At 44.2% G+C, this 12,753-nt stretch overlaps 1 protein-coding gene across 2 annotated transcripts in view; it reads left to right on the plus strand.

The window, feature by feature from the left end:
• The first annotated feature begins 4,847 nt into the window (after positions 1–4,847).
• Positions 4,848–12,753, plus strand: part of LOC125430856 (limbic system associated membrane protein) — a 576,886-nt gene continuing 568,980 nt past the window's right edge. Inside the window, exon 1 of one of the 2 annotated variants that reach the window (XM_048493154.1) lies at positions 4,848–5,818. In XM_048493154.1, coding sequence (XP_048349111.1) covers positions 5,664–5,818 — 155 coding nt within the window. In that variant the 5' untranslated portion in view covers positions 4,848–5,663. The remainder of the gene's footprint in view (positions 5,819–12,753) is intronic. The other variant, XM_048493155.1, reaches the window with a different exon arrangement.

A 12,753-nucleotide genomic window follows, 5' to 3' on the forward strand; every position in this document is an offset into this window, starting at 1 on the left:
TAGCGGGGGAGGGGAGAGTGATCAAAAGGCTTCTGGGAATGATTTTGTGACTGAAGTAGGATTTTTTTTTGCCTTCCATTGAAAGGAGAGGAAGTTTCATGCCATTTGTATTTCCATCTGGCACGCAATAGTTAGATCCTGTGGAAATTGTTTATTGCCTTATTTCATCTTGCAAAGCCTTCTCTTATTCTTCTTATTAAAAAAATGGACGCCGTTTTCCAAGGAATGCACCCTAAATATATTTAACTAGGCATTAAATTTAGATTTAACAGGATAGTAACTGCTTTTTAAGTAAATAGTCTGAGATAAGGAAATATTTAGCCAGATTTAGCAGTTGTGTAGCAGATGCTACTCGTATTGCATAATTGTTAATCTCCGACAAATATGTTTTCTTTACTCCACTGGTATTTAATTAACATATAATAACTCTTATTAACGGTAAATGAATTGCTCACAGGATGTTGTGGGAAGAGCTATATGAAGCTACATTGATATAGTAGGGTGTTTCAGATTGCATTCAACTTTTAACAGTAGCACGCCTCATTTCAGCTTTTAGTTTCATCACAATAGTGTCCTTGTCAAGGTCATTTGGGACAAGAAAGGAGAAAGCTTCATTATGAAAATTGCATATCAATACACAGGGATTTCCATCACAAGCAGTTCATCTGAAGTCCTTCTAAGACTAATATCTGGGACAGCAGTGTTGCAAATTAGAAGGAACAAAAAATCACTGTTATTTCAGACATTGAATAATGTTCATGTTCAAGTTGGGCACTGGATTAGTATGAAAAAAAGCAGAGAGAGCATTGTGGAAAACAATGGTATCAAGATAGTCTTAGTGCTAAATTTGGAGGTATGTGGCATATATGTGCATGTATTAAATGCCAGAAAACTTGATTTGATTTTTTACTGTTGATGAACCCCACCCCCCTTTTTTTTTTCCACAAGAAGAGTTTGGATTTTTACCCGTCTTTTTATCTTGTAAGGAGACTCAAGAGGCTTACAAGCTCCTTCCATGAAACAGACACCTTGCAAGGTGAGACTGAGAGTTCTGAAGAACTGTGACTAGCCCAAGGTCACCCAGCAGGAATGTAGGAGTGTAGAAACAAACCTAGTTCACCAAATAAGACTCCAGATAGGTCCATCTGCTTTTCACCACTACACCACAATGGCTCTCATGGCACCAAGCTGGCTCTTAAATTGGAAGCTAATTTTTGTTCAGCAGCAAAAAAAGAAAAGAGGAACAACCAACATGAGATGGATTGACCCCGTGTAGGAAACTGTCCCCAGTTTGAAAAACCTGAGCTAGGCTGTTAATGATAGGAGGCTATTGATTCATAAGGTCATCGTAGGTCAGAAGTGACTTGACGGCACTTAACACAAACACAATTCACAGTGAAATATTCTAGTTTGGAATTCTGTGTATGGAAATCATCATCTTCAAGTTCAGATTTTAGAAATGAGATTTTGAGAGTTCCACATATATAATTCTCCTGGAGTATAGCATGCATAATTTGTAGCAGCCACTGTTCAGCTGAAGGAATTAAAAATGTTTGCAATGTGTCTTTAGGCCAGAGAAAAGGAGACCTTTGCAAATCATAAGCTTTCATATTTCTATACCAAGAAGATACCAGTGAAATAAAATATATTCATCCTACTCCACCAAGAGAGATCTGCATGTTGATAAGATGCTCGTCTAGATGTGCATTTGCATATATACTGCTCTGCTCATCTGGGTCCTAATGATCTATGTGTGTCTTTTGATTAGAAGGTGGATTGCAGCACTGTCAAAGCCACCAGTTGGTATGTGCAACTAATGCGGGTTCACAGCAGTTGCCTTCCCTATTTGGACAGGCCGGGACTACACAGAGCCAGGTTCAACTCCCGACTCAGCCATTAAGCTCATAGGATGACCTTGGACCAGTCTTTACAGGACTGTTAGGAGAGTTCTTGTGAGTTCTTGACAGAAAAAGTGGGAAAGACAAGCATGCCAGAACAATTATAGAACTAAAAGTTAGGATTTTCTAAACATGACATATTGAATTTTAAATCCTATGCAAAAAAAGGAAAGAAAAGAAAAGAAAAGAAAAAAAGTAACACACAGGAATCCTTTTATTGGGTACAATTAGCAGTGATAATCCATCAATTACCTAAAAATCTACTTCTTCTCATTTATTCTTTCCACTTGACATTTGCTTATACTGGTTCTATCCGGATTCTGGACTCTGGTTTCCTGTTGAATCCGGCCCTACTCTTCACATATGCAAGGCAAGGAAGATGTCAAAACCGACGAAGCCTTCATCACAGGCATCTTGCCTAATTAAGCGTCTTCCTTGTGCAGTGATGCCAGTGATGCGTGAGCTGCTACACGAAGCCTCTTTGGGTCAAGTCAGCAAAGCCGCTGCAAGGGTGTGGGGCTCAGCTGGCAGTGATGGCATTTGGGGAAGACAAACTGAGCATTCACACTGTGGGCAACTCAATGCCATCATTGTCTCCACTCCAATTAGACCCTCGCAGATCTGGGGGCATGGAAAAGAGAGCAGAGAGTGAGAGAGAGCGAGGAAGGGCGAGTCTGAGGGTGCAGCAGGGATTGTTTTATCTGGGAAAGTACAAGAGGAAGAAATATTTGAGCTAATTGCCAAGAAGAATGTTCCCCTTTTCATCAAAGGGGCTAATGATTTCATGCTGCTCTGCCAAACTGCTGATGATAAAATCCCCTCCTCTTTTTGCTATCCTTTCCCTCTCTTCAGTTCTTAAAGGGTTTGTTTTTAAAATTTTAAACATATTATAATATAGGAAGGTATCTAAATGCATGGATAATCTAGAGAGGTTACATTTCAGGAAGGGTTCCTGGTATCTATTCATGATAGTTTACAGATCAATCCTAGGCAGAACACATTGAAGTCAGAGATGGGGGTCAGAAGACTGACAGTAAGGAAAAAGAAGTGGCACAGGTCTGGATGCAGTAGAATAGGGTGGCAGCTGTGAGAGTATGAATTCTACGAGTTCAGATTTCTCTTTCCGCTGCTTTCACATCTTTTGTCGTACATGAGAATAAGGTTGCCAACAGGTCTAGAGAAAAAAAATGTTCTGCCCTCAGAAGCTTTTATTTACAAACTTGCCTAAAAAAAATCAATGGTCCATTTCTTCACATTACAAAGTCTCCCCAAGCGCATCAACCACCCTGCTTGGGAATGATCTGCTCACATGAGGGGCACACAGTGCAAACCAGCAGTTTGGGGCTTCAGTAATAGCTGTCAATGCAATAATGGTCAGATTCTGGACTGTACCACTTCAGATTGAGTTGGGGGGGGGGGGCGTCATACCTTCCTATGCTCTCCTACTTCAAAAGTTGCCTGAATGATGTAAACTAGGCAAGAGTGCCCTAGGCAAGAGTGTTGTGTGATTTTGTCTACTAGTTTACATTAGCAAGGAGTTTTTTATCCCATAGTTGACAAAACATGACTCCCTCCTGCAGTCTGAAGGTCCAGTCTAGAATCCTGTCCGCTCAACCTACCATCTTATTCTGCATACTGTGCAGAAAGCTTGTGACAGGACACAGTGCCCATGTTGGAAATGCTGTTTTTGTAGGTGAAGAAGTACTGCAGTGTAAGAACTGGTTTAATTCATTTAGGCACAAGCCCCAGACCCGGCCTATACTTTCTCAAGTCAGTGCAGAATCTGAGGCACGACCATCCAAACATTGCATTGCATTTTCTTTACCCTGCATTTTCCCAGGGTACAGACTACACAATTGGGTTTACATGACTGGGTTTTCATGCACATAAATTCCAGTGATACATGGTGGTCAGCAGTCAGACAATTTTGAGCTCAGCAAAAAGAGCACATCTTTTGGCTTGCGACAGGGTCTGTCTGATTCATCCACCACAAATGGACTCGCCAGTTGAGATAGAAACCACACTGGGCTGGGGGTAGTGTGCAATCCCCCCTGCTCCTGTAAACCTTTCCCACAACCAACTTGCTATGAAGAACAGCCTCATATATAGCTAGGGTTGCCAATCTCCAGGTGGGACCTGGAGATCTTCTAGTGGAACAGCTGCTCTCAAGATGACAGAAACTGGTTCCAAATGGCAATTTTGGAGTGTGATGTAATGGTTAAGAGTGGTGGACTCTAATCTGGAGAACTGGCTTTGATTTCCCACTCCTCCCCATGAACAGTGGACTCTTACCTGGCGAACTGGATTTGTTTCCCCATTTCTACACCTGAAGCCACCCGAGTGACCTTGGGGCTGGGCTAGTCATAGTTCTGTCTGAACTCTCTCAGCCCCACCTACCTCACCAGGTGTCTGCTGTGGGGAGAGGAAGTGAAAGGAGTCTGTCAGCCGCTTACCGTTCTTACCATGCAGAAAACCTCCTTAGAGTTGAGAAAAGAAAAGCAGGGTATAAATCCAAACTCTTCTTAGACCCCACTGGGCTCTCGCTTTCCTCCAAACCCTGTGCTGCCCAGACTCTACCCCTCCCCAAATCTCCAGAAAGTTCCCAATCCAGAGCTGGCAACCCCCCCCTCCCCCCCGCAGCACACTTCGTGTCTGCTAACTTGTGAGTTTGTTCCTGCCCTCCCACCCCCTCCTTTCCGGCCCTGGAATCCTTTCCACCTGGTCTCCTCCTTTGGACCCTTTACGGAGACCCTCGACCCCCCTCAGCCTCCCGCGGGCCTCCTCGGCTCTTTCCCTCCCTCCCTCCCTTCCTGCCTGCCTGCCGGCCGGCCGTCTGTCTGGAGGGGCTCGGCCGGGCCTCCAATGGAGCTGTTGTCGTGACAACCTCGAGGCGCACCAGGCTTTGATCGGGGCGGGCGGGCTGAAGGGGGCACTTGTGTGCAGCGGCGAGGGGAAGGGGCGGGCGAGCGGCCGAGAGCGCCAGGCGAGGGGCAGCCGGAGACTCAGTCGGAGAGGAGAGCCCCCTCCTCCGCGGAGCTCCGGCTTTGCTCGCTCTCCCGCCCCTCTTTTTCGCCCCCTCCCTGGCTCCGCCTGGGAAAGTGGGTTAGGAAGGGAGGCGAGCGCTTAGAGACTGCTCAGCCGCTCGCCCGAGCAGGAGCAGGAGCATCCCCACTCGCACGCCCCGGAGCAGCAGCAGCAGCAGTAGGAGGCGGCGGCGGCGGCGGCGGCGGCAGGGAAAGTGGCAGCCCCTCGCCTTAGGGGGCCCTCCCGCTCGCTCCTTTCGGAGCTCTTCCGGACCGCTCGCCTGGGTTGTTTTCGCTTCTGTGTGCGTGTGTTTTTTTAAATTGCCCAAGCCCCGGCGTCCGTCTCCGGGCTGGCTTTCGGGGCGACTCCTGGCCGGCTTCTCCCGGGTCCGTCTCGCTCCGGGTTGCTTTGAGGGGCACTTTTTGGTGATCAAGGAGAAAAGGGAACACGGGACTTTCCATTCAGATCTCGAGAAAGGAGTCGCAAGGGAAACGCCGCCAAAAAGAAAAGGCACGGAGGACTGGGCAGAGCAGGAAACCGAGAGCTCTCACGACCGCTTTTTTTTTTTTTTTTTTGGACTCCGAAGGCAGAGTTGTGCATTGCCCCCCTCGCCCCCTGATCGCTTTCCGGATAACCCCTCTCTCCTGCCCCCGGTTCCCTCGCCTCCTCCCGGGGTGGAAATCCATCTGCCTGCACGCCCCGAGCGCCAAAGACGAGCCCCCCCAGTTTGCATCTCCAGCCATGGTGGGAAGGGCTCAGCCCGATCGGAGGCAATTCCCGCTGGTCCTACTGAGATTGCTCTGCCTTCTCCCTACAGGGCTGCCGGTCCGCAGCGTGGATTATAATCGAGGCACCGACAACATCACGGTGAGGCAGGGGGACACGGCCATCCTCAGGTAGGGGGCGATCGCCCAACTTTCCTTGTTTCTTCTGTCCCCGTGTCGCCTGCCCTCTGGTTCGAACTCGTGTCCCTGTGTGTGTGTGTGTTTGTGCGCGACTCCCGGAGTGGGGTTTGTGGGAGACTGATTCCGAATCAGCATCGCTGCACGCTTAAAAAGCAAAAAGCCCCCACCTCCATCCCTCCGAGGATTCAGAGCCACCCCCAAACCTTTGGAAGTGTGCGCAGTCCCCGCAAAGTGTTTTGTTTGCTTTTCAGATTCTCTGCTTTGAATTGGGTGACTTACTAATGATAGCTATGCACACAAACGCAAAGGGAGCAAAAATGATATGGTACTTGTGACTAGCCCATGATAACGAATAGTACCTAGAAATGAATGATGCTGTTAAATAGCCTTTGCGGGAATGTTTTGGAATAAAACCTTTCCTGGACAGTGAAATCAAATAATCCCGTCCCCACACGTCAAGCATCATTTTGCCTTCTCTCCCTTTCTTGGTCTGGATAAGAACATGCCACGTGTGGAGTGGGTAGTGGACTTGCCCTTCAGTGAAATGGGCATAAGTAGAAAAGGCTTGCTGTGTCTTTTAAGTGGGGGTTGGACTGTTTTTTCTATTTTAAAAAAAATCAAGGATTATATTTATTACTGTAATTTTAATGTTGGTCTGTTGTAAGCCACTTCAAACGTTTCGAGATGTATATAAAATAATAAATACATATTCAAACCACAACATAAAACAGCATGGTGTGTGTGTGTGGGCGGGGGGAGCACGAAGAGTAACTCCTACCAAATTTTGTAGTTAAAGGACTTGTGACTTGTAGAACTGTTTTTCTCCCTTCCGGACATTATGTTCTTCTTAAAATTGGGTGCTGGTCAACTGAATCTCCAGACACTCCATCTGGGTCCTGCACAGAACAGCAAACCCTTTGATGACAGAATTTTGATAAGAGAATCTTTGGATAGTTTGAACTGCATGTCGTTTGTGTTCATTGGTTTACCATGGTGGTATCTGGCTAGATTGGAAGGTATTTGGGCTACTCCTCTGCTCATCTGCTTGCCTTTAGTTGTCTCAGCGGAAGAAGAAGCATGTGCCATATATGTATACATGTGTGATTAAAGCAGCTAGTTGTGGGGGTGCCACCCCTGAAGAAGGTCAGTACTATTGCCTCAAAACTTTGATTGCATAAACTGTTTGAAGAAAACAGAACAAAAAATCTTTCCAGTGCACTCCGAGTCGACAATGAACTCTCTATTTCTTTCAAATAAATTATATCATCATAATCTGTGCAATTTAATCTAGTGTAGCTGTCCTACTAACAACACCTCTCTCTCTCTCTTGCTCGCTGTGCACGCTCATGCATGTATTCTACATATTATGGCAATAAAGCTATTGGGCGTGATTTAGAATAAGCGTGTAATCCATGCAAAGAGCTGATGGTGCACAGCCCACAAATGTCCAGGGAGCAGTTCCTTGGCAAAGCTAATGACAGCAGCAAAGTTTTTCATTCTCTTCGTCTGGCATTAGTCTTGGTAGCTAATAGATGCCACTGTGAGCTTCTGAGCCCCAATGATCTTTCCTTGTGTTCTCTGCTTAATAATTGCAGGTGCATTCTTATTATTGGGGGGAGGGGAGAGCATGAAAGGAAAACCCCAACAGCATTTTAGTGTTTCATTATTTTCAAGATGCTGGGTGCAGGAAAGCAAAACATGCTGTATTATCTTTGCTTCCAGTGTACTGAAGCACATTCTTATTTTGGTGCAGGGAGAGGGAGATTTCTGCAAGTGAGGATAAGAAGAATATGTACCTTTTGCTCCTCTTGAGTTCCTGTGAGCTGGATGTGTTCTGATCCTGGCATATCCTTTCAGAGGAATCCATTCCTCCAGCTCTCCAGACTTGTTAACGTGCATGTAAGGTTTATCCACATGGAGTAATAGGATTTACTGAGTAATTTATCTGCCTTGCGATGGAAAGCATCAGCAGAACTGCAAACACCTAACAGTGGGTGCTGTGGCCTCTGATGCTCAGTCCTCTGTCTTGTCCTTCCGCCCACAGAGGATTCGTAGTTTTGTTAACCCTTTTCAGCAGTAGTTACATATCTGCATCCATTTTAAAATGTGTGGAACATAATTCCACTGGTCTCCCACTTTCCTGCGCTGCAGGGAGGGAGCAGGCTCAGCTCCACTGTGTACGTATGGCAGCAGCGAAGTCATTAAGCTCACTTACCCAGCTAGGGGTCATTGGATTTCTATTTCCCACTTAACCTTGCAGCCTTGGAGTTTATCTGGAGATACTTGGTGTTCAGAATGCATTTGCAGCAAGGATGTGTATAGCCAGTGTGGAGTGGACATAGAATGTTCGCAAACACATTCCATCCTTTTGTGTTGAGGCTTAGGAATGTGCACAGTTCAGCAATATTTTCATAAGTATGCTGGCATCCGATGATTCATTTGGAGCACAGAGGGAAGAGGTACCATGTTGGGATCTCTGTGTGTGGGTGTTTATTTTATTAACTTCAAATGGGCAAAGAGTATGCCAACTTTCAAGTCAGGATTTTTTAAAAAGACAAAAAAGCACGAACAACTGAAGATCCAGCTGCATCAAGGAGAGTTTCAGCAGCACAAACACAAAAGGACCTGCATGCTTTGTAAATTTGCTCCAGGCAAGTCTTTGATTTAGGATTGACTCTTTGACAGAATTTTTGTGCATGTTGCACATAAATGTGCTCACTCAAGGCAATTATTTCAAGGATGTGAGCCTGCAGTCGACAAGTGCTGGGAAATTAATGCTACACAATTCTCTTGGCCATCTGCACAGCTAAAGACATGACTACAGGTCAATGTTGTGACTTCCCTGTAGCATCGTTTGGGCAAATGAATGAAATGAATGCCTAAAGAAGTTAATGTTGTGTTTACTGGCCCTGGCCTTCATGCCTTCAAAGGACATAGTTGCAGAGAGCCTATAGCTGTGCATCCAAATTAATGTTGGCTCTCATAATGTTGGCCTGGAAAATAGCCTGGAAAATGGAGAGCGTGTGATGAATTCTACACATGTTCAGATATCAATGTATAAGTTCTGTGCAAATGGATTCTTGAACACATGGCAGTGGGAGGGCAAGCAGAGCTGGGTTCATTCTACACAGATGAACCTCTTGAACAGGGCTCTGTTAATGTAACCTTTCCACAGATGCCTTTTTTGGATTTATATGCCGCAGATAAAAATATAAGTGCCTTGTATATGAATGCTACCTTAGGTAATCCTTGATCTAAGTTACTGAAAAAGTTATGACTGGCATATAGGTTTGAGGTCCTATGTGGAACAGTTTTCTCTTTTATTGATGGCAATATCCAGTCATTTGGTCTTTTTATTCCTTAGATGAAAGCAAATACTCATAGTTGGATCTGATAGATCTTCCAGAGATACCATGTCTTGGGTCTGAGACTTATTCAAGCAAAGTTTTTAAGTATGAGTGGAGTGTAGGGAAACTTGCGGCCCTCCAGATGTTATGGACCACAGTTCTCATCACCCCTGCCAGCATGGCTAATTGCTCATGCTGGCAGGGGATGATGGGAACTGTAGTCCATAACATCTGGAGGGCCGTGAGTTTGACACCTGTGTCTGGGCAAAGGAAGCTGCTAGCATTTGGATTTCCAAAGAACCAAAAATTTGTAAGGACAAAGATGATGAAGCAGAAGAGATTCCAGCTGAATGCATGGGGGCCTGAGTGGTTCTCATGCATGGCTAACTCTGGATGGTGAAGAAGGTTGCATATTTCAGTGCCTCCAAAAATTCAACAGAACCAATGCTTTTACTTTGCACAGGACATTTGAGAAGCAGGGTAAGACAATTTTGCTTACATGCCCATCTGTTTACAGGTTCCAGGGCAACAGGGAGGATGTTTTGCTAGTAATTTGTGTCCTGCAGTCAGAACTGTTCACATTTGCATTAGATGTGTGCTTCAGGGCAGAATGTTCAGTTGTGGTTCCTTGAGTACCTCGCGTGGACTCTGAGCAACTGAGGATAGATGTCAGTATCTTCTCCAAAACCTCGTTCTGTAAAAGTTTGGATGATAGCATACAATAATTTAAATTGAATCTTGTATTGAAATAAAGGACACTTTGAGTTCACCTTCTCTTATTCATTTGAAGTATTGGATCAGAATGTAAGATCCTGGAATTGCTTGCCCCACCCTTCAACTGCACCGCTGATAATAGGGAAGCTCTTTCCATGTTCAATTTTGAATATAAGGAGCAAAATACTGTTCTTGGACCTGTACTAACCATTTAGGTTATTTGTTTGTTTTCAAAGATAGGTATTCTTCTGCTAGTTCATGGCCTGACACATAAGGAGACCCACTAGTGGTTTTGTTCAACAAACCAGAGACTAATGTTTTTCTATGTGAGGTTTGCATTAATCTAATCTCATTAATTTTCAGTAAATTAATTTGAGTTTGTGTTCCATTTGTGCATTTTGCATAACAAGTTCACAGAGACTGTCCCCAGGTTTGTCAGTACAGAAAAGGTCATGAATATTCTATCTGCAATCTTGAAGTTCATGAATATTTGTGACCTTGTATAGTTGTAAGTGAAACAATACCACTCATCATATCCACCAATAAAATGCAAGGTTTGTTTGCTGTGATAAATAGTGAAACATGAACAGAAAGCAGTTGGCCTAATGGAAGCTGTTACTTTTAGATTCTAAATGGTCATTGCATAAGTTATGAAAGTGTGTAGTCAACTTGATGTTAATATCCTCAGATGTGCGAATTCAAATGTTAATCATATCCAAGGAAACACATTTGATTCACAAATATGAAAACTTCTGTTTTGTTTAAATCCCAACTGTAGTCATGCTGAGAGGAATATAGGACCAGTATATCACCAGATACTTTTCTTCTGCAGGTGGGCACAAATAGGGACAGCTGTGATCTTTACTCTTATTTTTTTTTCATATACACTCTTTTCTTTACAGTGGTATACAGAAAAATGTGGTGATTGATAAAAGCACAAACTGGTATTAAATTTCAAATCTCTATAGTGGTTTCTGCACAGCACACTAATAACATGTGTAACTCATTATTAATGAACCCATTTTCCCCGGTTGCCTTTGCACTGGAGATTTCATCCCTCCAGGAAGCAATTGCAGGCTGTCCATGTTGCTGGGACTCCCTTGCCCAAGAACACTTTTTTTCTTTTCCCCTAAGGAATGTGTAGCTATGGAGGTAAGAATCCTCCATGTATCTCTGTGGCTAAGCATTGGTTACATCCAATTTTTTTTAAAAAAAACAATCCCCCCCCCACTTGGGACATTTAAAGGGAGCTCAGTCAGAGAATTCCCCCCCTCCCATGGTTGGTGAACTGTGGAAAGAAGAGGAGCGAGCAGAATCATTTCTTGCAATGGCTGACGCCTGCAGAAATGGAAGTAGGTGTGGACCACTGGAGGAAGGTGCGAAAATCAAGTGGCAGGCAGGAAAAGTAAAGCAGAAGCCACTTCTGGGGCCTTCACTTGGGAACAGCTTCTACCAGGGTTCTCCAAAAAGATTGCTAATTTAGCTCTTTTTGTAATGGGTTGAGGGAAATGTAATGGGCTGAACCCATTTTGGGGGAGAGCCCTGTGCGAAGTTCTTCCCCCAAACTCAACAAGTAGCTTCCTCAGCTGGGCTGTGCGGGAACCATCTGTGATAAGTGGGGACAAAATGCAAGAAGCTGTATTACGAGTTATAAATTCTGTTTGTAATACTGGTCAAAAGTTGAAAAAAAATAGGATCAAACTAATAAGTTATGTCAAAAATATTGCTCTGAACTGTGCCTTTGCTCAGTGATATGTGGCAGCACACAGTGTTCTTGCGTATAAACAGTTACTTAAAAGAGCAGTGAGTAACTTATCCCTGTTTTGAAATTGACTAGGCAAAAGTCCTTTTATAGGGACTGATCTTGAGGCAGAATGCTTTGTGCCCTAAGTGTGGTGGACCTGGATTTGCATGCAGTACATCTACAGTTTCATCTTGTCTCAACAAAATTAATTCTACATTGTTCCTATTCTCTTCCATTGCTGCTCCTTAACTAGTCTGATCTGATATGTACTTACCACAAAGGCCACAGGAGTGAAAACATGTATGTGCCCAGGTACATTTGGGTGTACAGCAATAAATAAGAATAGTTGTGTTTTCTTCACTAAGGCTCATGTTATTCTGAGGTCTTAACCTTTTGACAATTCTTGGTCTTATCATATAACAAGCACAGTTTCTTGGTGGCCTTGCTTGGAATCCACTTCCAAAGGGATAGCTTCTTCTTTCTGTTTCTTTTCGCTATGTTGTTATTGATGTCGGCCATATCAGCCATTGAAAATAAATGGTACTGAATGCTCTTGCAACTAGGATTAGTGAAGAGATTTAATCCCGTCTCCAGTACATGATGAGTTCCAGTTAAGAAGCTCATACATTACTTTTAGAAATCAGCCCTTCCAAGTTTGAGATAAGTGTTAAACCTCTCTGAGCTTTCCTCTCGGGAGGAGATGTGGTTCTGCTTGGCATGCAGAAGATTTCAGCATCAATCCCCAGAATCTCCAGTTAAAGGGATCAGGAAGTAGGTGATGTTAAAGACCATGATCTGTGATCCTGGAGAGCTGCCAGCCAGGGTAGACAGTGCTGAGCTAATGGTTTGACTCATTAGAAAGCATCTTCTTCTGTTAGGCTCAGATTGCTTGCAGCCATCTTAAAATGCCTGTTACTTCGTGCTGTCCCATGCACTTCATTTCAGTGAAGGTACCCAGCTCTTTTTCAATATGCAGTCCGGTAATGATTATTTATCATGATTGTTATCCATGAGGTCTTTTGCCTTCTTCGCTTCTTGTTCCTTTTCAGTTTATAGCTGGAGAGACAGTGATGTGCCAAAAGAAAGTGACCCACCCAAGGAGATATGATAGGAAAAGCAGG

The sequence above is a fragment of the Sphaerodactylus townsendi genome, linkage group LG04, assembly GCF_021028975.2.
Source record: "Sphaerodactylus townsendi isolate TG3544 linkage group LG04, MPM_Stown_v2.3, whole genome shotgun sequence".
Classification (NCBI taxonomy): Eukaryota; Metazoa; Chordata; class Lepidosauria; order Squamata; family Sphaerodactylidae; genus Sphaerodactylus; species Sphaerodactylus townsendi.